This window comes from Sinohyriopsis cumingii, chromosome 4 (genome assembly GCF_028554795.1).
Source record: "Sinohyriopsis cumingii isolate HCF-2022 chromosome 4, ASM2855479v2, whole genome shotgun sequence".
In the NCBI taxonomy this organism is placed as follows: Eukaryota; Metazoa; Mollusca; class Bivalvia; order Unionida; family Unionidae; genus Sinohyriopsis; species Sinohyriopsis cumingii.
In genome coordinates, this window is record NC_142964.1 from 85,654,939 (window position 1) to 85,680,367 (window position 25,429).

Sequence of the window (25,429 nt, forward strand, 5' to 3'; positions counted from 1 at the left end):
TGCAACTTGAAATTCCAGATTACTTGGTATCATTGTAGAGCTACATCTGTCTACCTTTCTATAATACCACCCACTTTAGTGTATCATGCATGACCATGATGCTACAGAGCTCGGCAGTAGGCTACTACCTCCTACCACATTAACTCGTAGCCAGGGGTTAATGTGTTAAGATGAAGGCATAATTAACATGCAGTTCTTTATCATAACTGAAGTCATACAAGATGTTGATGATAATAAACCAAACAGATAAAAATTATGCCTTCAAAAGTGTTAAGCCCAGTAAATTGGATGCAATATCATCTAATTAATAAGTGTAAATTTCATTCATTAGTGAGAGACTCCAAGATCCTGATGACAGAAAAATATGTACCAAGTGTGATAAACATCAGGTTACAAAAATGGCTTCCATAGTCGTAACAACCTCAATCCAATGCAATACTACATTATTAATATGCACAGATATTGCACTTATCATATTACTTTAAAATCTTAACAGTATGGTTCTGCTGTATTGTTATTAAGTTCTTCTGAAAGAGGAACAAGTATAATGTGAAGTGTGCATTTGCAACAAGCAGAATGGATTAAATTAGCATACCTCTATGCTACCTTCATGTACTGGGTCTGAAATTTATTTTTGGTATGAGGGAAAAAAATGTGCTGCCTAAAGTAGATAGTGCATCAAAATGACTGCTCCCATGTACTCGAGGAATGACCTTCAATTTGTCTTGGACTGGTTCATTTTTTCGAGCACAAGGGTGCAGCCACTTTAATCAATTATTTTAGCAGTTATTAAAATAGAGGAAAATTAACTTTGCTGGTGTAGACATACTAACTTTTGAAGATGCAAAATGAATTGTATCGAGTCTCGGATTCAGCCAATGTGGGTATGTGAGACAGCTTGCCAGTAGCTTCTCGTGGGTCGGTGGTTCTTTCCGGGGTTTTCCCGGGTTCTTCCTCTACCATTAATACTGGCTGCCATGTATAGCCTATCATGTGCTGAAAAATGGTGTTAAGCCCCACAACAAGAATAACAACTAACAACATGAATTGTAAAATCCATTTGTTAAAAATGTAAAAGTTATCAATTGCTTTTCTTTCAAGTTTAATCTCTGAAATCCAGAAAATGAAAATGACTAAGCAAAGCTGACAATATTTTGACAGATGTGTTCTTTAGTCAAAGTCAAGCTGTAAACATTATTAGCCAAATTACACTCATCAACCAAGATACTCAGCAAGGAACGAGTTTAAAAAAAAAAGTAAATTCTGTGCAAAGCGTGAAATTGTAGAGAAGAATCTTTAAGCCATCATTTCAAGTTTGATCAAATTCTAATCAGAAATATTCTCCCAGTGAAGTAACCAGTTCTGCCAATCAGATACAAGATGAACTCCTTAACATGTATGCATCTCATTCATTATTATGATTAAACATGATCTTGATGTAAAGATGTACTGCCATGTCGGCCAATTCTGCGCAACGATATGTTATTTCTGTAAACACTGGATCACGTGCTACTTTGGGTCAAAAATCCATTTTGTATCCATTAAGAACAATCGTACATTAATTAAGAAAAGTGATATTCATAAAGTGTACAAAAATATCCCACATTTAGACTCGAAATGCACATAAAAATGTGATTTCTAAATGGCAACGTGAAAAGACCCACTCCATGACCTTGAACCTGTAACCCATAAAATTTGATTTACTATGCATCTTTTAGAATCATACAAATAAATACATTATATAAAAGATGGAAATGAGTACCTTAAAACAAAACTGTATTTTAATCAAAGTTTCCAATTTTGCAAGAAGTTGTCCCACACGTACAAAATTGTCTGCTACCCAACGTGCTTTCTTGCTGCTAGAACATAAATTCTCAACAAATTCCCTGGCACATAGTCTTTTTCCAAATTCTGTTGTAATTTTTCCCCATCAACAAGACGTTGTAAACACATTACATCCTATTCATTGTTGTTTCTCTTCCAGTAATAGCTTATTTTTCATGAAAAGTTGAACTTTACTAACTTTTTTACAAGATCGGTTTAGTTTGCTTAATATCTCTTGCCATTTATTGGCATTTTTACATTGAATTTTGTAAAACTAGCTATAAACCTGACCTAACTACTCAAGTGAACTGCTGACAGAAACAACCAATGTAATATATTTCATTTCCATAGCCCGATGGATAAACATTACATCTTTTCGAAGCTATGCGCAGAATAGGCTGACATATCGCGAGTCAGGAAAACGGGGGTGGTATCCTCTGTGTCCAAAATTAATATTATTTTGAACAGAATATTCTGGTGACAATTGCATCTATTCAAATGGTAAGCATTGCTGTATTTTATTTTTGTCAATCGCTCGAATTTGGTATGCGTTTTGCTTCAATATTGGAAACGAAAACCTTAGGTGCGCAGAAATGCCTGACAGCAGAGTATTCCAACTATGATAAAAATTAGATCAGAAATGTTGCCACCAGAGTGGTAACAAAGTCGGCCAATAAGTTTCACTCATTACTTATATAAGCACTTATTCTGAAGCTTTCAAGATCAGATTGGAAATCTGGCTTCCAATGTAGTAAAAATGTTGACCAATCTGAGAAGCAATATTATCTTATTAATATCATGGATCTCGCTCATCAAACCCATCCAAGATCTTCATAACACTAGCTATATTTCAAGTTTGATAACAATGGGATCACAAATTTAACTTACAGAGGTAACAAGCTCAATCAGATGCAGATCACTGCATCTTGCTCATAATTTCAATTTTTTTTTTACCTTGATGAATTAAGCATATAGTCCAAATTTGATCAAAATCCAATCAGGAATGCAGCCTCCAGAGTGGTAACGAGCTCAGATAATCAGAGTATCTTATGCATGGGTCTCACTCATTATTGGATCCCTCTTTCAGTTTGCTCCCAAACCCCAAAGAAGTACTTTAAGTACCAAACATGTTATTATTGTATCATTTAATTTGGGTCGGACAGCTGATAAATTAAGCAGCGAGGATTTAGACATGCCTTCTGACTAAATATGCATTTCTTCCACTGGGGGAATAAAGTGATTTGTCTGTATGTGCATCTTCAGACCATAAAGTATTTACCTACCAACTTTCATTGCAAGCCATCAACAAAAATCTCTCATAGAAACTGAAGCGCTGCTGGCTGAAAAGAAATTCCAGAATCTAAGACCATAAATGCTGAATACTGAAACAATCTTAAATATTCTTGAAAAACTCAAACATAGCAAATATGACAACAAAACCAAAAATACTATTTTCTTGTATTTGTGTTAATATTTTCACTTGATAACTAAGTGCAGTACAGAATTCTTTATCATAGCATTTAACCTTGATATCATGGGTAGAAGACCAAATTTCAATATAACCATTTTGTCGGGAGTAGTAGCCATATAAAAAAATGTCAGGATTGCCATCAAGGCAGCCATTTTTATACCGCAACAGATATTTATGATAGCAACAAGCTTTGACATGCACACCTAGAGGATACAACTGACCATATTTTACCCTTTCATGACAATCCATCAAAATATGGGGGACTAGATATACTAGTGAGACTGTGTCATACACTGCATTAAGCTACAAGACAAAAAAAGAGCAATGATTCGAACAAAAAGTGTGGTATCAAGGTGATTTGTTAATATGCATATCTTCAGGTAATGCCCATAATATTTACCAAATTTCCTGGCCATTGATCAGTAACTGAGAATGGCTGCAGTAATTAGGTTGTCTACTCTGAATTGGGATAAAAGACAAAAGGGCAGGAGTACTGTCATGTTTCACAGCAATCCATACAAATCTGCAGGACTAGTTGCAGTAACGAGATTATGGCTGATGGAATGATAAATGGACACGACAATTACTGTATTCCCCTAGTTCTATACAGGCAATGGTAGGGGTATAAAAAGGCTTTAAACAGTCTGTTGATCAATTCTAGCAATCACATTATCTAAGCTTTATTCAGTAGATAGTTATAGAAAATGTACTTTTGTCATACTCGAACTGTTTAACTGAGGAACAAATTGCTAGAAGGTGTAAAGACTTTGAGAACACCGTTCTTTTATAGCCAGCATGCCTTCCTTTTATAACCAGCATGCCTTCCTTTTATAAAGCCAGCATGCCTTCCTTTTACAGTCAAGTCCATGTGCTGTCCATTTCCAAAAACCTGTATCAATCATACAATAATTATACTGTATGACCCCACTATAGCACACTCCATTATAGCACAAATTCGGATATAACACAATTGTGGCGTGGCTCAAGAAATTTTATATCTTTTCATACACAAGAATTTTTGTTGTTGTAAAGTACAAAAAAAAATCCATGAAAAGTTTTATTATCATGTTGGGGAGATCATGTATGAGATTGAATGTAATATGATCATAATGTTGCTCATGAAAATTTGTATATTTGTTTGTGAAAAAGTTTTATTTTTCAAAGTATGAAAACAACTGTGCAAAAAGTTTATTATCATTTTGAGGAAGAGATTGTGTATGCGTTCAGATATGATCATAGCGTGGCTCACAAGATTTTACAATAATTTTGCAAATTTCTTGAAGTGCACAATTTTGTGCCAAATAGGCTTAGCCTAGTTCTGAAATAAAGTACGCAGATTATAAAGCTGATTATTGTTAATCTTGAACTATGCCTGTCAATATTGCCTGTAAGTCATCTTGAATGCATTCTGTGTACAATTTTGGCTCAAATGAAAGAAAAGGTTCTCATCCAAATTTATAAATCAGATAATTTCAGTAATTGCTAATCATCCAAGTTAATCTCACTACTACAGGTTGTTCAGATTACAGGGCAATGATTTCTTAGCTTTAAAAAAAAGTGAAAGCTGCCAACACCCACACTTCTTTGTGGTGTAATCTATTGTCATTCTGCCAGCTGACCAGTGTATACTATTCTGCATTTCCTATAAAAATTACCCCATTGTTCCTAACAGATATTCTTGCAGTATTAGTTCAAACTAATTGAGATCAAAGTGTTAATTAGTGGGTATTTACAATGGATAACAGGATACAGAACACAAAGCTTTAACTGTTCAAGACTGAAGCTCCAGGCATCCCTAAGTCTGAAGTTAAACAAATGCAATTGGCTTTGAGATTAGTATTGACAAGTCAAGCAAACAATGTCAATAAATTTTTCTGTGTTTTAAGGGAATAAAATATATTATTGATATATGCTCAATCAACCATCATATATATCTACTGCAACAAGTTTATAGACCAAATTCTCAGCAGTTTTGGTCCCCCACCCTTGTTTCATCTAAATCCTTTTTATTTTCTAGCTGCAAATCATTTACATATATACAGGAAACACAGATTGGAACAAAACCATTTAAGTTATAGGGGACAAGGGATTGGCTAATGTAATAAAACATTCTACTCTCTGCTTTTTTGCTTTTTGCTTATAAGAATTTTTTTTCAATGAATGTGAGTATTTTATCAAATTTGTTCCTCTGTTTTTTAGAGAATGCCTCAAGAGTATTTAGGGAACTTGCTCTGAACTCACACAGTCGAATTGTTTACTCCCAAACTGGGTTCAGGCAGTTTACATGTACAGTGTACACACACCTGCTGAATTCTCATTTCAAGAGCATTACAAGATCAATACATTTGATCTTCTGTGTGAATTTTCAGTCATGTCATGTGCATTTCAAGCCTAAATACAAGTTTCATTTTAGAAATTCTCAATGTCTGAATTGTGCATTTTAGTGTTGACCGAAAATCAGACTCTTTGGACATGTCCAGCAAATATAAATGTTGCAGAAAAGATCCACCTGTTTCATAAGTTTGTGTGAAAGTATTGGAAAGAAATTAATGTCCGGATTTGAACAGACCTAGGAAATATTTTTTATTATAGAAATGATATCTCTTTATGTATATTGATGATGGAACTAATATTATGGATAAAACAGATTTGACTGGTGAGTACTATACTCAACTATTTACGCTTACATAGTAGATTTTGTATACTTACAAATAAATATTAAATATGTAACAACTATTTTAAGCACCCCTTGTTTAATCTAGAACAACCTGCTAGCAGAGTCAATTAATCCACAGTAATGCACCCACTTGTATCCCCCACTGTTTTTATTATTGTAAGGTCCTCATTTTTGAATCCCAACAATCATGTTATAGCAGGGTCACACTGTGTTTCAATTTTTGTAAATGAAAAACACACAAGAACAAGAGGTATTATTTATCCTTTTTTATTATTTAAAATAAATATTCTTGATTATCATACCTGCCACTTCTATGTGTGTGGGTGTGAATAGTAATACTAACCACAGTGGAGGATCAAACACTACTTTTTTCACCTTGGAAAGGATTTTCTTTAAATAGATCCCCCATGCTTACCTCCCAAGGGGGGAGGGGTAGGTAATCAGAGGTGTACAGTGTAACGTAGTAGCTGATGGGTGATACATAGAGCACCCAATTTAAAATAAACACTGAGTGACTTTATATCACTTCTCTGGCAAAAATACATAAGGTATTTGTATACCAAATTTAGTTTGCATTGGTAATTATTCTTCTCTGCTTTTGCTTCACTTCTTCAAAGCCTCTGACAAAGGGAAGCTATCTCTATGGCCCCCTAACACCTGAACAGTCATTAGTTCATTCACTGTTTCTGATGTCTGAATAATTATTTTTTGCAATTCCATATGCCCTGTCAAAGTTAATGTTTAAAAATTTGTGCAACCATTTTTAATAGCAAAAGGATTATTTTTCTAAAATTCTTGACGCAAAACACATAACATTCCTCCTTTTAGTTCTTTCCTTAACCAGTTGCTGGCATTCAACCACTTGTCTTGGAGGTTTTGTTCCTTTTCTTTTTTGTCTTTTTCTAAGCCTCTTGTTCCCCTTCCACATTCCCTGTGGATGAGGTGCCAGCTATTTCTTTGTCGTCAGTTCATGTCATGTCAAAACATGAAAGCTCTCCACTTGCTCTGTAGTATCAACCGTAAAGAAATTGGTATCTTCATTTCAACATTCATAAACTAGCTGCTTGTTACACTTTATAAATTTCTGTTATAGTGTTATGGTTGATCAATGGATCAGTTTGCTATCACCATCTAGGAGACAGTTATAGATACGGATAGTTTCTGTAAAAATCTGCACTTATCACAATCATACAGAAACTTGTATTAAAACACTAAATCTACCTTAGTATAGCTTGATTGATAGCAATGGCAAAATGGATGACCAAGACTTAATTTGACAGTTATTCTAATTTGACAGTTATTCTGAGTTTTTGTCTTTAAAAAAAAACCCAAACAGCACACATGGGGTACAAGAAATTGCAGTAACTGCGAATAATTTGCGTGATCATTCCCCAATCAGTTTTGGGAAGTTGCATGACTAGCAATCATTGTTGCAAGAAACCTGCAATCCCACAGCCTGGCAGCATCTCTGTGAATTCTTCTAAATACTAAACAAGATGGTTTAAAGAAATGGCTGTCACTTTTCTATCACTGCCTGGAACTTAATATTAGAGAAGCATTCACACCCAGTTTTTAACAATTTGACTCTAATATGACAAGGCCATTTTCAAACACAAGTCCATTTACTCATTTGAAAATTATATTTGGATGAGCCCCTAGTCTTATTGTTGGAGAAATATGGGTAGCAGTCAAAGTATGAGTATTTTATGGAAACATTTTCTGGCTATATTTAGTCATATATTGCACAAGTCCCTCTAAAATTACCATGTTATTGCACCATATGAGTAGTATATAAATTTAATCAGGTTTCTGGAAACAAATCTGCTGCGTCAGTACTACACACAAAAATGAGAAATGTCAGTAAAATAATGCCAAATCATCATGCATATTCATGTCTTGTTTCCTGGATCTGATGTGCATGTTGCTAAGGATTCCAGAAACTTGTCCACATGCAGAAGAATTGTAGAGAAGTCTGTAGCTATGAAGACTGCAATTTCATTCATGTCACTGACTCTGCATTTGAGCAGAAGATGATACTTTGGTGGAAGAAAAATTCCATACATGGTTTCCGGCAAATCTGGAAAAATATATAAACAGTAAACTATGTAGTTCAAACACTGTTTACTTTACACAGATTACAAATCACCTGTAAGATGTACTACAACACAATATTGACTTTAAAGAGATTATAAATCACTGTAAGATGTACAACAATATTGACTTTACAGAGATTATAAATCACCTGTAAGATGTACTACAACACAATATTGACTTTACAGAGATTATAAATCACCTGTAAGATGTACTACAATATTGACTTTACAGAGATTATAAATCACCTGTAAGATGTACTACAACACAATATTCACTTTACAGAGATTATAAATCACTGCAAGATGTACTACAACACAATATTGACTTTACAGAGATTATAAATCACCTGTAAGATGTACTACAACACAATATTGACTTTACAGAGATTATAAATCACTGTAAGATGTACTACAACACAATATTGACTTTACAGAGATTATAAATCACCTGTAAGATGTATAACAATATTGACTTTACAGAGATTATAAATCACTGTAAGATGTACTACAACACAATATTGACTTTACAGAGATTATAAATCACCTGTAAGATGTATAACAATATTGACTTTACAGAGATTATAAATCACTGTAAGATGTACTACAATATTGACTTTACAGAGATTATAAATCACTGTAAGATGTACTACAACACAATATTGACTTTACAGAGATTATAAATCATTGTAAGATGTACTACAACACAATATTGACTTTAGAGATTATAAATCACTGTAAGATGTACAACAATATTGACTTTACAGAGATTATAAATCACCTGTAAGATGTACTACAACACAATATTTACTTTACAGAGATTATAAATCACTGTAAGATGTACAACAATATTGACTTTACAGAGATTATAAATCACCTGTAAGATGTACTACAACACAATATTGACTTTACAGAGATTATAAATCACCTGTAAGATGTATAACAATATTGACTTTACAGAGATTATAAATCACTGTAAGATGTACTACAACACAATATTGACTTTACAGAGATTATAAATCACCTGTAAGATGTACTACAATATTGACTTTACAGAGATTATAAATCACCTGTAAGATGTACTACAACACAATATTGACTTTACAGAGATTATAAATCACTGTAAGATGTACTACAACACAATATTGACTTTACAGAGATTATAAATCACCTGTAAGATGTACTACAACACAATATTGACTTTACAGAGATTATAAATCACTGTAAGATGTACTACAACACAATATTGACTTTACAGAGATTATAAATCACTGTAAGATGTACTACAATATTGACTTTACAGAGATTATAAATCACTGTAAGATGTACAACAATATTGACTTTACAGAGATTATAAATCACTGTAAGATGTACTACAATATTGACTTTACAGAGATTATAAATCACCTGTAAGATGTACTACAACACAATATTTACTTTACAGAGATTATAAATCACTGTAAGATGTACAACAATATTGACTTTACAGAGATTATAAATCACCTGTAAGATGTACTACAACACAATATTGACTTTACAGAGATTATAAATCACCTGTAAGATGTATAACAATATTGACTTTACAGAGATTATAAATCACTGTAAGATGTACTACAACACAATATTGACTTTACAGAGATTATAAATCACCTGTAAGATGTACTACAATATTGACTTTACAGAGATTATAAATCACCTGTAAGATGTACTACAACACAATATTGACTTTACAGAGATTATAAATCACTGTAAGATGTACTACAACACAATATTGACTTTACAGAGATTATAAATCACCTGTAAGATGTACTACAACACAATACTGACTTTACAGAGATTATAAATCACTGTAAGATGTACTACAACACAATATTGACTTTACAGAGATTATAAATCACTGTAAGATGTACTACAATATTGACTTTACAGAGATTATAAATCACTGTAAGATGTACTACAATATTGACTTTACAGAGATTATAAATCACTGTAAGATGTACTACAATATTGACTTTACAGAGATCATAAATCACCTGTAAGATGTATAACAATATTGACTTTACAGAGATTATAAATCACCTGTAAGATGTACTACAACACAATATTGACTTTACAGAGATTATAAATCACTGTAAGATGTACTACAATATTGACTTTACAGAGATTATAAATCACTGTAAGATGTACTACAACACAATATTGACTTTACAGAGATTATAAATCACCTGTAAGATGTATAACAATATTGACTTTACAGAGATCATAAATCACCTGTAAGATGTATAACAATATTGACTTTACAGAGATTATAAATCACCTGTAAGATGTACTACAACACAATATTGACTTTACAGAGATTATAAATCACTGTAAGATGTACTACAACACAATATTGACTTTACAGAGATTATAAATCACCTGTAAGATGTACTACAACACAATATTGACTTTACAGAGATTATAAATCACTGTAAGATGTACTACAACACAATATTGACTTTACAGAGATTATAAATCACTGTAAGATGTACTACAACACAATATTGACTTTACAGAGATTATAAATCACTGTAAGATGTACTACAATATTGACTTTACAGAGATTATAAATCACTGTAAGATGTACAACAATATTGACTTTACAGAGATTATAAATCACTGTAAGATGTACTACAATATTGACTTTACAGAGATTATAAATCACTGTAAGATGTACTACAATATTGACTTTACAGAGATTATAAATCACTGTAAGATGTACTACAACACAATATTGACGTTACAGAGATTATAAATCACTGTAAGATGTACTACAACACAATATTGACTTTACAGAGATTATAAATCACCTGTAAGATGTATAACAATATTGACTTTACAGAGATTATAAATCACTGTAAGATGTACTACAACACAATATTGACTTTACAGAGATTATAAATCACTGTAAGATGTACTACAACACAATATTGACTTTACAGAGATTATAAATCACCTGTAAGATGTACTACAACACAATATTGACTTTACAGAGATTATAAATCACTGTAAGATGTACAACAATATTGACTTTACAGAGATTATAAATCACCTGTAAGATGTACTACAACACAATATTGACTTTACAGAGATTATAAATCACCTGTAAGATGTACTACAATATTGACTTTACAGAGATTATAAATCACCTGTAAGATGTACTACAACACAATATTGACTTTACAGAGATTATAAATCACTGTAAGATGTACTACAACACAATATTGACTTTACAGAGATTATAAATCACCTGTAAGATGTACTACAACACAATACTGACTTTACAGAGATTATAAATCACTGTAAGATGTACTACAACACAATATTGACTTTACAGAGATTATAAATCACCTGTAAGATGTACTACAACACAATATTGACTTTACAGAGATTATAAATCACTGTAAGATGTACTACAACACAATATTGACTTTACAGAGATTATAAATCACTGTAAGATGTACTACAACACAATATTGACTTTACAGAGATTATAAATCACCTGTAAGATGTATAACAATATTGACTTTACAGAGATTATAAATCACTGTAAGATGTACTACAACACAATATTGACTTTACAGAGATTATAAATCACCTGTAAGATGTACTACAATATTGACTTTACAGAGATTATAAATCACCTGTAAGATGTACTACAACACAATATTGACTTTACAGAGATTATAAATCACTGTAAGATGTACTACAACACAATATTGACTTTACAGAGATTATAAATCACCTGTAAGATGTACTACAACACAATATTGACTTTACAGAGATTATAAATCACTGTAAGATGTACTACAACACAATATTGACTTTACAGAGATTATAAATCACTGTAAGATGTACTACAATATTGACTTTACAGAGATTATAAATCACTGTAAGATGTACAACAATATTGACTTTACAGAGATTATAAATCACTGTAAGATGTACTACAATATTGACTTTACAGAGATTATAAATCACTGTAAGATGTACTACAATATTGACTTTACAGAGATTATAAATCACTGTAAGATGCACTACAACACAATATTGACTTTACAGAGATTATAAATCACTGTAAGATGTACTACAACACAATATTGACTTTACAGAGATTATAAATCACTGTAAGATGTATAACAATATTGACTTTACAGAGATCATAAATCACCTGTAAGATGTATAACAATATTGACTTTACAGAGATTATAAATCACCTGTAAGATGTACTACAACACAATATTGACTTTACAGAGATTATAAATCACTGTAAGATGTACTACAATATTGACTTTACAGAGATTATAAATCACTGTAAGATGTACTACAACACAATATTGACTTTACAGAGATTATAAATCACCTGTAAGATGTATAACAATATTGACTTTACAGAGATCATAAATCACCTGTAAGATGTATAACAATATTGACTTTACAGAGATTATAAATCACCTGTAAGATGTACTACAACACAATATTGACTTTACAGAGATTATAAATCACTGTAAGATGTACTACAACACAATATTGACTTTACAGAGATTATAAATCACCTGTAAGATGTACTACAACACAATATTGACTTTACAGAGATTATAAATCACTGTAAGATGTACTACAACACAATATTGACTTTACAGAGATTATAAATCACTGTAAGATGTACTACAACACAATATTGACTTTACAGAGATTATAAATCACTGTAAGATGTACTACAATATTGACTTTACAGAGATTATAAATCACTGTAAGATGTACTACAACACAATATTGACTTTACAGAGATTATAAATCACTGTAAGATGTACTACAACACAATACTGACTTTACAGAGATTATAAATCACTGTAAGATGTACTACAACACAATATTGACTTTACAGAGATTATAAATCACTGTAAGATGTACTACAACACAATATTGACTTTACAGAGATTATAAATCACTGTAAGATGTATAACAATATTGACTTTACAGAGATCATAAATCACCTGTAAGATGTATAACAATATTGACTTTACAGAGATTATAAATCACCTGTAAGATGTACTACAACACAATATTGACTTTACAGAGATTATAAATCACTGTAAGATGTACTACAATATTGACTTTACAGAGATTATAAATCACTGTAAGATGTACTACAACACAATATTGACTTTACAGAGATTATAAATCACCTGTAAGATGTATAACAATATTGACTTTACAGAGATCATAAATCACCTGTAAGATGTATAACAATATTGACTTTACAGAGATTATAAATCACCTGTAAGATGTACTACAACACAATATTGACTTTACAGAGATTATAAATCACTGTAAGATGTACTACAACACAATATTGACTTTACAGAGATCATAAATCACCTGTAAGATGTATAACAATATTGACTTTACAGAGATTATAAATCACCTGTAAGATGTACTACAACACAATATTGACTTTACAGAGATTATAAATCACCTGTAAGATGTATAACAATATTGACTTTACAGAGATTATAAATCACCTGTAAGATGTATAACAATATTGACTTTACAGAGATTATAAATCACCTGTAAGATGTACTACAACACAATACTGACTTTACAGATATTATAAATCACTGTAAGATGTACTACAACACAATATTGACTTTACAGAGATTATAAATCACCTGTAAGATGTATAACAATATTGACTTTACAGAGATTATAAATCACTGTAAGATGTACTACAACACAATATTGACTTTACAGAGATTATAAATCACTGTAAGATGTACTACAACACAATATTGACTTTACAGAGATTATAAATCACCTGTAAGATGTACTACAACACAATATTGACTTTACAGAGATTATAAATCACTGTAAGATGTACAACAATATTGACTTTACAGAGATTATAAATCACCTGTAAGATGTACTACAACACAATATTGACTTTACAGAGATTATAAATCACCTGTAAGATGTACTACAATATTGACTTTACAGAGATTATAAATCACCTGTAAGATGTACTACAACACAATATTGACTTTACAGAGATTATAAATCACTGTAAGATGTACTACAACACAATATTGACTTTACAGAGATTATAAATCACCTGTAAGATGTACTACAACACAATACTGACTTTACAGAGATTATAAATCACTGTAAGATGTACTACAACACAATATTGACTTTACAGAGATTATAAATCACCTGTAAGATGTACTACAACACAATATTGACTTTACAGAGATTATAAATCACTGTAAGATGTACTACAACACAATATTGACTTTACAGAGATTATAAATCACTGTAAGATGTACTACAACACAATATTGACTTTACAGAGATTATAAATCACCTGTAAGATGTACTACAACACAATATTGACTTTACAGAGATTATAAATCACTGTAAGATGTACTACAACACAATATTGACTTTACAGAGATTATAAATCACCTGTAAGATGTACTACAACACAATATTGACTTTACAGAGATTATAAATCACTGTAAGATGTACTACAACACAATATTGACTTTACAGAGATTATAAATCACCTGTAAGATGTACTACAACACAATATTGACTTTACAGAGATTATAAATCACTGTAAGATGTACTACAACACAATATTGACTTTACAGAGATTATAAATCACCTGTAAGATGTACTACAACACAATATTGACTTTACAGAGATTATAAATCACTGTAAGATGTACTACAACACAATATTGACTTTACAGAGATTATAAATCACTGTAAGATGTACTACAACACAATATTGACTTTACAGAGATTATAAATCACCTGTAAGATGTACTACAACACAATATTGACTTTACAGAGATTATAAATCACTGTAAGATGTACTACAACACAATATTGACTTTACAGAGATTATAAATCACCTGTAAGATGTACTACAACACAATATTGACTTTACAGAGATTATAAATCACTGTAAGATGTACTACAACACAATATTGACTTTACAGAGATTATAAATCACCTGTAAGATGTACTACAACACAATATTGACTTTACAGAGATTATAAATCACTGTAAGATGTACTACAACACAATATTGACTTTACAGAGATTATAAATCACTGTAAGATGTACTACAACACAATAATGACTTTACACAGAATATAAATCACCTGTAAGATGTACTACAACACAATATTGACTTTACACAGATCATAAATCACCTGTAAGATGTAATACAACTTGACTTTACACAGATCATAAATCACCTGTAAGCTGTACTACAACACAATACTGACTTTACACAGATCATAAATCACCTGTAAGATGTAATACAACTTGACTTTACACAGATCATAAATCACCTGTAAGCTGTACTACAACACAATACTAACTTTACACAGATTACCAATCACATGTAAGATGAACTAAAAAAACAATATTGACTTTACACAGATTATAAATCACCTACTTGACTTTACTACAACACAATATTGACTTTACACAGATTATAAATCACCTGTAAGACGTACTACAACACAATAATGACTTTACACAGAATATAAATCACCTGTAAGATGTAATACAACACAATATTGACTTTACTCAGATCATAAATCACCTGTAAGCTGTACTACAACACAATACTGACTTTACACAGATTACCAATCACATGTAAGATGAGCTAAAAAAACAATATTGACTTTACACAGATTATAAATCACCTGTAAGATGTACTACAACACAATATTGACTTTACACAGATTACCAATCACCAAATCTGATTAATAATAATGTGATCTCATATGATGAAAATCTTTGTCATGGCTTTGGACTGTGAACTTGATACTGCAGACCATTGAATTCATCTCAGTCAGGGTCAAGACTGAAGCACATGCTAAATTTGGTTAAATCCAGAATTATTTAAATTTAACAAAATGTAAATTTTTAAAGAAATATTTCTCCAATACTTACATGATGATAATAATAAAAGGAAATAAACACTGCTACCTCTTGAATCCAGTCATCCTGGAAACACCAGTAGCAGGGTAGTTTCATAAATTGGCCCCTGGCAAATTTCTTAACTTAAGGCTATGGTGTGACTTTTTCAGCTATTATTGTTTACTATTTAAAGATATGGATATATTTGTGAACTAGGTGTTTCAGGCTTGTGTTGTTCATGAAACTGATGTCAGGCATGCACACCTTCCATAGTTACTCTGCAATATGATGACAGTAAAATACCAATAGTTGGCTAGGGAGAAGAGCTAGCCTCCCATAGCAGTAAACGCATGGGTTAGGGGCAAGAAGAATATCTCAAAAATGGCTTGGATGGCAACTATTTTCAACTGCATCAGCCTGTTTAGTACACACTTCTTTGCAGAATTTTCATCTAGGAAAAGGGCATGTGTTTGCACTGTGAGCATCACATGGTGTCAAAAATGACCTTCGGACATGAAAATTGCAGGTAGAAATTTGGGGTTAGGGTGAATAAACTTCTGCTATGAACTGCCATTGACTTCTTTGGTCAAGTGGATAATATTCTTATGCTTTATTGTAATATAGGTATCCCAAAATATGGACCTTTTTGACTTCACTTGTGTAATTGATTTTTTTATGATATTTTTATACTAGGTGGCATTAAATTTGTACATAAAAACTGGCCCCTGCCCCCCATCTAATCAATACAGAATATAAGCAAAGGGAATAAACTCTTCCAAATTACCTAACCTATCTACCAGTCATTGGCTACCCATATATACTGATGCTGTCCAGTTCAAACACGGGCAACACATCAATGAGGATGTTTGCATTTGCAGATAGCTCTACAGTAATGTGATGAGGTAAATATTCTTGGAGAAATATAATCTACTATAAAATTTCCATTCTCTGACAAATACATTACTTGATAACATTAATGTTAGAAGACTAGGGGGAGGAATGAATGAGCATCCATCCTCTTCCACAGGTAACCTTTGAAGGAAATATGGCTAGAGTTCCTATATGAAGGATAAGCTCATCTGAATTTTCATCTGCTTTATCTGGTCTTATGAGACTTTAAAGTGTACTGAATGTATCACCCACTTAAAATGTGATGCCAAGGCTGCAGGGGTTATGTAATGTTTCTTGGCCTTTATCAGAAGACACACGCATTGTTGGACCCTTTGACTGTTCATGTCAAAGTTAGGTAAGTAGTTTCTTAGAGCATGAACAGACATTTTGACCAAGGAGAGCACATGAAAGATCTCTTTTGATTGTCTGAAGATAATAACTTGTTTTGGCAATGGAGCCTTGTTTGGGTCCAGGAATGAAGAGATGAATGGGGAGAGTTTGTTGTTCCACCTTATTATAAAAAGATCTATCACTGGAGGTCTCCAAAGTGTGCAAATCCAATGAAGGCTCAATGGATGAAGGCATTATTTTATGTTAAAAGTCTGTCCCCTTGACAATGAGTTGGTTAGAACATTAGGTCTGCAAGGAATGTATTTGATCTGAACCCTAACCTTGTCCTGGGAGCAGCAGCATTTAAAATTTCAGACCAGGACACGAAAATTGGGTGATCAGCCCTCCCTCCCAATTTTAGGCTCTAGATAACCACCATCTTGGATCTTTTGACCCCCAAAATCAGTAAGTCCCTTCCATACCTTAAGTACCCACTCAACCTTTCTTCACATCCAAAGTACACTGTGTTTGATAGTAATCAGTACAACTATATTACTGATTGACTGATTGGTGTTTAGTGATACATAAGCTCCAAGAAAACTATTTAATGGCAAAGCAATGGGAGTCAAGCGCCTCACCTAAAGATACATCATAGCAGCCAACCCAGTTTGGTGGTGGTTCGGTCAGGATTCAACTCACAACTCAATGATTGGGTATCTTGCATGCTAAACACAGATACAACACAATCTATAAGCTATCTCTAGTAAATCGTGAGATGTTAGTCACTGTGACCCATTTTCAGTAAACAAACACAGTAATCCCCCACCCCCAACATGACTGCAATAAAAAGTTTAGTTGAAACAACTGGAAAGATGCTGGTTATGAATACAAAGCATAAACAGATAGATGTACAGACAAGTGGATCACAAACACTGACTGTTGCTTTGAAATAACATTTCTCACAAATAAAAATTATATGTTACCGATATCTGTTTCCTTGTTTATCTGGTATTGCTGAAGCTTCTCTTTAGCAGCTTGGTTAAACCGTGTTGGCGTAATGGGCAAGATTTTAACAGATTCAATACCATGTCTGAAAACAAAACGCATAATGAGTATAACAGAGATTCGTTCTAAAGTCTGGTGTAAAATGTGTTCAGTCATGAGACATGCAGACCCTATTGTGTCCTATAAATTTTTCTGAATCTTAGTGAATCATCCATATTTTTAAATTTTGGTTCAGTTATGAAGACATCCATTTATTTTGTTGTTGCAGTATGACAGAACTATAAAAAGAGGCCCAAGCAGGGTTTATACTGCTCACTGGGCTTACATTATTGCAGTTGACAGTTCACCTAGAACCCATTTTTAAAGTTTATATCAATAAGCTAACTTTCTAAAATTCTTAAAATCATGTCATTCAAAAATGTTAAATAATTTCCATAGCTTTAAAAAAATGTTACTTAATATACAAGATGTGTAGGATCATAATAACTACATAATAATACATCACTCCAGATGTTCTGAAACAAACCCTGCATCAGTCACTATCCAGTTCCAAAGACTGTTGAAGAAGTCCATTTTACTCAGATTTTTCCCACAATTCCATGGGAGAGGAAGGAAAAACTCCAATAGGCTGATGTTAAATGATGGAAGGTCACAGGAGAATGTAAACTTTCTGTCACAGCAAAATGTGGCACTGAAATCAATGTAAATATTTTTTGTCATGACTTTTTTGTATCACATTTTCATTTCATAAATAACATTAAATATTTATTGTTATACCATATATCTTGTGAAAGTTTATAGTTGGTAACATTGCTCCTACAAGCTAATGTTTTTATTATGTAAAGACAATTCTGGCTCCAAATAAAATTTGTCTATGCTACTTATCAGAAAATCGGCCCAAATTTCACTGAACAGTTGAAATGTATGCAAATAAAATTGTTTCCACAACTTATCAGAAAATTGGCACAAATTTCACTGAACAGTTTAAATGTATGCAAATAAAATTGTTTCCACTAAATATCAGAAAATCTGCCCAAATTTCACTGAATAGTTTAAATTTATGCAAATAAAATTGTCTCCACTACTTACCAGAAAATTGGCCCAAATTTCACTGAACAATTTAAATTTATGCAAATAAAATTGTCACCAATATTGCATGAAAGGAAAGCAGTAGTGTAAGGTGACTTAATGAAAATCATGTGTAAAATTTACAAGAAGAGGCCCAATCTGGCCTGACATAACACACCTGACTTATATAACTTAACAGTTATGCATTTTTGCTAAGCAGGGCCAATAAGATGAAAGATCACTTCATAAATATGCACAGGTCTAGCTCATAATAAAAACCATCCAATATCCAGATCTTGATGATGTTAACTAGATACAAAGCTTGATCAAAGTGGATTAGAAATATGGCATACACATTGATAACTAGCTAAGTTGATCAGATGCGAGATAACCTCATATATATGCATGGATGTTGCTCATTACGAAACTCATCATAGATTTTAATAATATAAGTAAATATTCCAGGTTTGACCAAAACTGAATCAGAAATGTGGCCTTCAGAGTGGTAACAAGGTCAGCCAATCAGATGCAAGATAACCTCAATATTTGTTTATCTGTTTATTACAGAAATCATCTTAGATTTCAATGATATAAACCTATATTCCATGTCTAATCAAACCTGGATCAGAAAAATGAACCCCAGGGTGGTAAGAAGCTAAAAAACACTTGTGCATGCTGTTTATGAAAATTGACCAGATGTTATAGTGATGGTAGTTTTGTCATTACAAACCTAAAGAAATGATCAGATTAAAGAACAAAATAATTGCACACCAAATGATGTAGAATTTGCTGTCATCAATATGCTCATGTTTCAAGAACGTTAATTCTTAAATTTCGTACAGTGAAGACTGCAGCTGTTGTACATTCATGTTAGCTGCAACAGACTGATTCTCATCTCGATGACTACAAGTGATACATTCATGTTAGCTGTAACAGACTGAATCTCATCTTGATGACTAGAAGTTATACATTCATGTTAGCTGTAATAGACTGATACTCATCTCAATGAATACAAGTTATACATTCATGTTAGCTGTAACAGACTGATTCTCTTCTCAATAACTACAAGTTATACATTCATGCTAGCTGTAATAGACTGATTCTCATCTCAATGAATACAAGTTATACATTCATGTTAGCTGTAATGACTTTGTCTGGCTTTGTGTGATTACAATGTGATCTCAATGAATACAAGTTATACTTTCATGTTAGCTGTAATAGACTGATTCTCATCTCTATGACTACAAGTGATACATTCATGTTAGCTGTAACAGACTGAATCTCATCTCGATGACTACAAGTTATACATTCATGTTAGCTGTAATAGACTGATTCTCATCTCAATGAATACAAGTTATACAATCATGTTAGCTGTAATAGACTGATTCTCATCTCAATGAATACAAGTTACACATTCATGTTAGCTGTAATGACTTTGTCTGGCTTTGTGTGATTACAATGTGATCTCAATGAATACAAGTTATACATTCATGTTAGTTACAAAATCAGATTTACTCTATGGGAAAATATCATAGGAAAATACTTGCTTAATAGATCCATGAGTGATGTTAAAATGTACTGCTTTAAAAATTAAAAGTTATTTTGTTGTATTCCATTTGTTCCAATACATATAATTAAAAAAAAAATGAAAAAACCCAAAGTCAATCAAGTGAAAGCTTGTAATATAGATAATCATGACTTCATCACTATGCTGATTTAATACCTGCAAGTGAATTTAGCTGGCACAGGCTTGATGGGGACGAGATCAACCACAATATTTACATCCTCTGAAAAAAGGAAAACTAAATATATATCCATATAATACAGATGCCGATGCCAATATGATGCAACTGAAGCAAGCTTGTGTGAATGCCCGGTATGCATGGGAAAGTCAAAAAGGGGCCATAACTCCATCAATATTTGTCAGAATTGGTGAAAATCAAACTGAAATTAAGTCTTCTTCACGTAAATGATTTGGTTTCAGTTCATAAAGTTCCAAAACAGTATTGAGTGGACATCTGTGATGGACAGGAAGAACAGGCTGGATAGGATGCATGGACATATATGAGAAACACTGTTTTGACTCCATAGATATGGCAGGGGTATAAAAAATGTACTGTTATTGAGAGAAAGAATGAAGGAGATACACATTTCAAACTGTGTTAGTCTGCCTTATTTCTTTTTAAAATACCTGAAAAATAAAGTTCATGAGACTGCATTTCCTAGAAATTAAAATCTGAAAATAAACCAGTGATTCATAATGACTTCAGTTTTATTAGCAGGCAGTGGTCAGTCTGTCTCTTTTATTTCCATGTAACAAAGTGTGATCACACATACTGAGTACAACATATCCATCAGGAAAGAATTAGTAACACAATTTTTAGATGAAATTAATGGAGTAACCTAATCACTATATTATTTTTTGCCCTGTAAACCAAAGTATCGATTATCAAATTGGTCAAATGAACATTGGACTACTTTGAGCTCAAATCACCATGTAGATCATCCGAGTCACTACATCGATACTACATGAAATAAAGATAAAACAAGAAAAATTTGGTAAATGCTTTGGTGAAAATGTAACTGTGTAGTATTATTATTCATATCTGAGAATGTTTTAACTGTTCAATCACATATACAAACAGTACAGAGAAAGCAAACCTGAAACTTTCATCCTCACACCAAGGGCTTCATCAGCAGACTGATTTAATCTCTCCTGTTATCATCACTCAATGGAATGGTGAGCAATGTTAACCGATTGTCTCAGATAAGTGACAGGTTGTAATGGCACATTGAAAGTGAGATTTAATGAACACAAAAGACCTGGTTCAAGCTCATTGGAAGTATCACAGCACATCCACAATGTTTACACTGGTCAAACTGTAACTTGGAACTGAGTAAAAATCTTATATAAAAAACAAGCCTGGTTTGAGCAGGGGATTAAAGAATCGATCTACATCCATGCGCACAAACCAACACTGACCAGGGACCATTTCTTTGACACAAAAAATAAAATAAAACACAAACATCATCCAGGATCTAAAAACATGTGGCACTTAAAATTGGAAACACTGATTATGTTACCAGGTACACAATGAAGCTCCTCGAGTAATGATTATTCAATATTAGCCTGGACAATGCTTGAGCATCAGTCAAATGTTTGCTAATTACGTAATGTAGGCTGTTGTTGTTGTTGTAGGGTTTAATGCCATTTTCCTGCATACGATACATGGCGGCCAGTATTAATGTTGGAGGAAGAACCCGGGAAAACCCCAGAAAGAACCACCGACCCACGAGAAGCTACTGGCAAGCTTTCTCACATACCCACATTGGCTAAATGTAGATTGTAAATATAAACCAGTTTTTGGAGTATAAAAGGCTTCTCAAGTAATATTTACCTGATTATAATAGTAAAATATATTTGGGCAACATAAAAAAAAATGCTTTGCTTGCTGTTTACTGGCCCACTATATTAACATTGGGTAGGAAGGTAAGCAGGTTAATAAAATAAAATGTCCTGACTTAGGTTTAACTTTATCAGGATTATATATGGTATTTTAGAATGTTGTGGTGAATGCCAGGTGGTCTTTGATCCTCAGTTATGCTAGTATACAGCAAGATAACTTGCTTTGGAAATTGTAACAAAGCTACACGAGGAATGGTATATTGCATATCCACATGGCTCACCAGCCAGTCTCTTCAAGCATATTGGAAATTGTTTGTTTTAGCTAGGTCTGAGTCATAAAATGATAAAACACATTTTTTGAGAAATTCAATCAAGTAAAAAAAAAATTATAAATAAACTAGAGCTCTTTACAATGGGTGCATCACAAGGGCACTGCACACTGAAATTTCTCAGTAGGGCATTAAATGAAAAAACTTGTGCAGGGAAATCATGTCAGGAGAAGCTGGACATTCAGGAGCCATGACTCCTCAAAATAATTATTTGAAATGCATGAAATTCATCACCTTCAAGGTCTCATCAATACAAGCAATATTCCACGCAAATATATAAAGGGGATGGATGAGGGTCATAACTCAGTCCAAAAATTGAGCAGATGAGAAAAACCCCACATATGATGCATCTAGGTCTATGAAACAATGTTCACATCAAACTGCATCTGAATATGTTGAATGGTATCCGAGCTATGCTTCTTACAAACAGCATCGCATGTAAGGATACTAAGCTGACTGACAAGGGCCACAACTGTCCAAATTGTATGGATGAGACAAATGCATACATGTCAACCCCTGACGAGGAAAAAGTGTAATCCAAGTGGACAAAAAGAAGAATCCAAACAGAAAAAGAGGAATCTACAAATAACATTTTAAAAATTCAATAAACAATTATTTATTTGTCCCTCTCGTCTTTTGACATCCCTTACTGCTTCAGGTTTTCATATGTAGCACTTTCAGCTTTCAAAAGCAACAGATTTTCATGTTGCATTTTAAAACACTTTGTACCAGCTGAGACCATGAATGTTTTGCACACCAGTAGAGCACAAAGTAATGGGTTACTGAGCCTGGATCTGAATTCACTTTTATTTTTGTTAACAATACTGAACAATCTCTCAGTCAGCATTAGAATGGTAAAGAACCAATATTCCTTTCATAACCTGACAATGAAGAGGAAATTTATATCTTCCAGTGATTGTCTTTTAGCTGGGAAATAAGGTGTCACTGCACATCAACTCTATCTGCATTAAGTATATTGTCAGATAGAATCCCAACTTTATACTGCAGGAATTCTCCTTCCAGATGATCCAAGGTAGGCAAGGATGGTAATAGAAAGGGATATCTCTTGACAAAGAATCAAACACTTTTGAAGCTTTTTGACTGTCTCTCATTTACATCAGCAACTGAAGCATTTAAAAGCACTTCATCTCCATAAGGGAATTTCTGGAGCATGTAATCATAGCTGTAGGATAATAATCTCCAACATTATCATAAAACACGTTCACAGCTAGAGTAGAATTGTGTTCTATGAATTCTCTTGCTTCTGCACCAATAGCAAGATCTTCATTATCTTTCTATTAAGAACTCAAATAACACCTCTGCATTTATAACATTCATGTCCGCAGTTTAGTACTGCTGTAGATAAGAAGTTACCTTTGTATTGGAGTTCGTAAGACGAGCTAATTCGATGTGTTTCTTTGTTTTCAAGTGTTTCTCCACATAAAATTTACCACCATGCCCGATATTAAAATCGTTTCTGCACAGACTGCAATGAGCATGATGCTGCCCTAGAATACAAGGACTCGTATCATTGCTTAAAACTGACCTGTCATACATGTACTATATAGTACATGTATGACAGGTCAATTTTAAGCAACGATACGAGCCCCTGTGCCCGAGAATGGAACGCTGTATTATGCCATTCAGGTATTCATCTTTGAAGGATTCGTTTTGTTTCTTTTTTGTCTTTTTCTGATCCCCCTGTGAAATTCTTTGAAAAAATATATGTGCTCTAACACAAACATCGACAAGAATACATTTGATGACTTTTAGCGCCAAACAGTAAAATTGTTTCCACACGGCCTGCAATAGATGTCACATGATGCTGCCCTCATGTCCTCATCTTTGGAGGATTCTGTTACTTTATGTTTCGTTTATTTTTGGCCTTTTTCTAATCCATCTGTGAAATTATTTGAAAGGAGATATATTGCTCTCATACACGCATCAACTAAAATAAATTATACTTTTTAGCGCCAAATACCTATAGACTGGTTCTGTACAAAAAATAAATTAGAGAAAAGAATCTGCGAGTAAAGTTTAAAAATTAGAAAACCAGTCTGTTCTCTCCTCACTAAGCCATACAGCTGCTATAAATAGAATACAAGGTCGAAAGTTTGAAAGTAGAACCAGCATGTTTCTGGGTAATAGGATAGTTGCTATAAATAGAACATAATACTTTTAGGAAAGTGCACGGACAAGCGTACTCTTACATTGTAGTTACGTAAAACTCGTCTTTTCTAAAATACGGTTTGTGGGATTAATGGGATGTTAATAAAAATGAGAAAACAACCATTGATTTTTTTGTAATCCATACACATTTACGCGTAAGGCGTAATTTAGTGAAAAAAAGCGTAATGAT

At 32.8% G+C, this 25,429-nt stretch overlaps 1 protein-coding gene across 2 annotated transcripts in view; it reads right to left on the bottom strand.

Annotated features, from left to right (window-relative positions):
* Positions 1-6,223: 6,223 nt before the first annotated feature.
* LOC149801589 (AP-5 complex subunit beta-1-like) overlaps positions 6,224-25,429 on the bottom strand; it is an 84,962-nt gene continuing 65,756 nt past the window's right edge. For both annotated transcript variants that reach the window (XM_089955836.1, XM_089955837.1), the window contains exons 22-25: positions 21,059-21,122; positions 18,794-18,958; positions 18,246-18,352; positions 6,224-8,049 (exon numbers count right to left, since the gene is read on the bottom strand). In XM_089955836.1, coding sequence (XP_089811962.1) covers positions 7,862-8,049; positions 18,246-18,352; positions 18,794-18,958; positions 21,059-21,122 — 524 coding nt within the window. In that variant the 3' untranslated portion in view covers positions 6,224-7,861. The remainder of the gene's footprint in view (positions 8,050-18,245; positions 18,353-18,793; positions 18,959-21,058; positions 21,123-25,429) is intronic.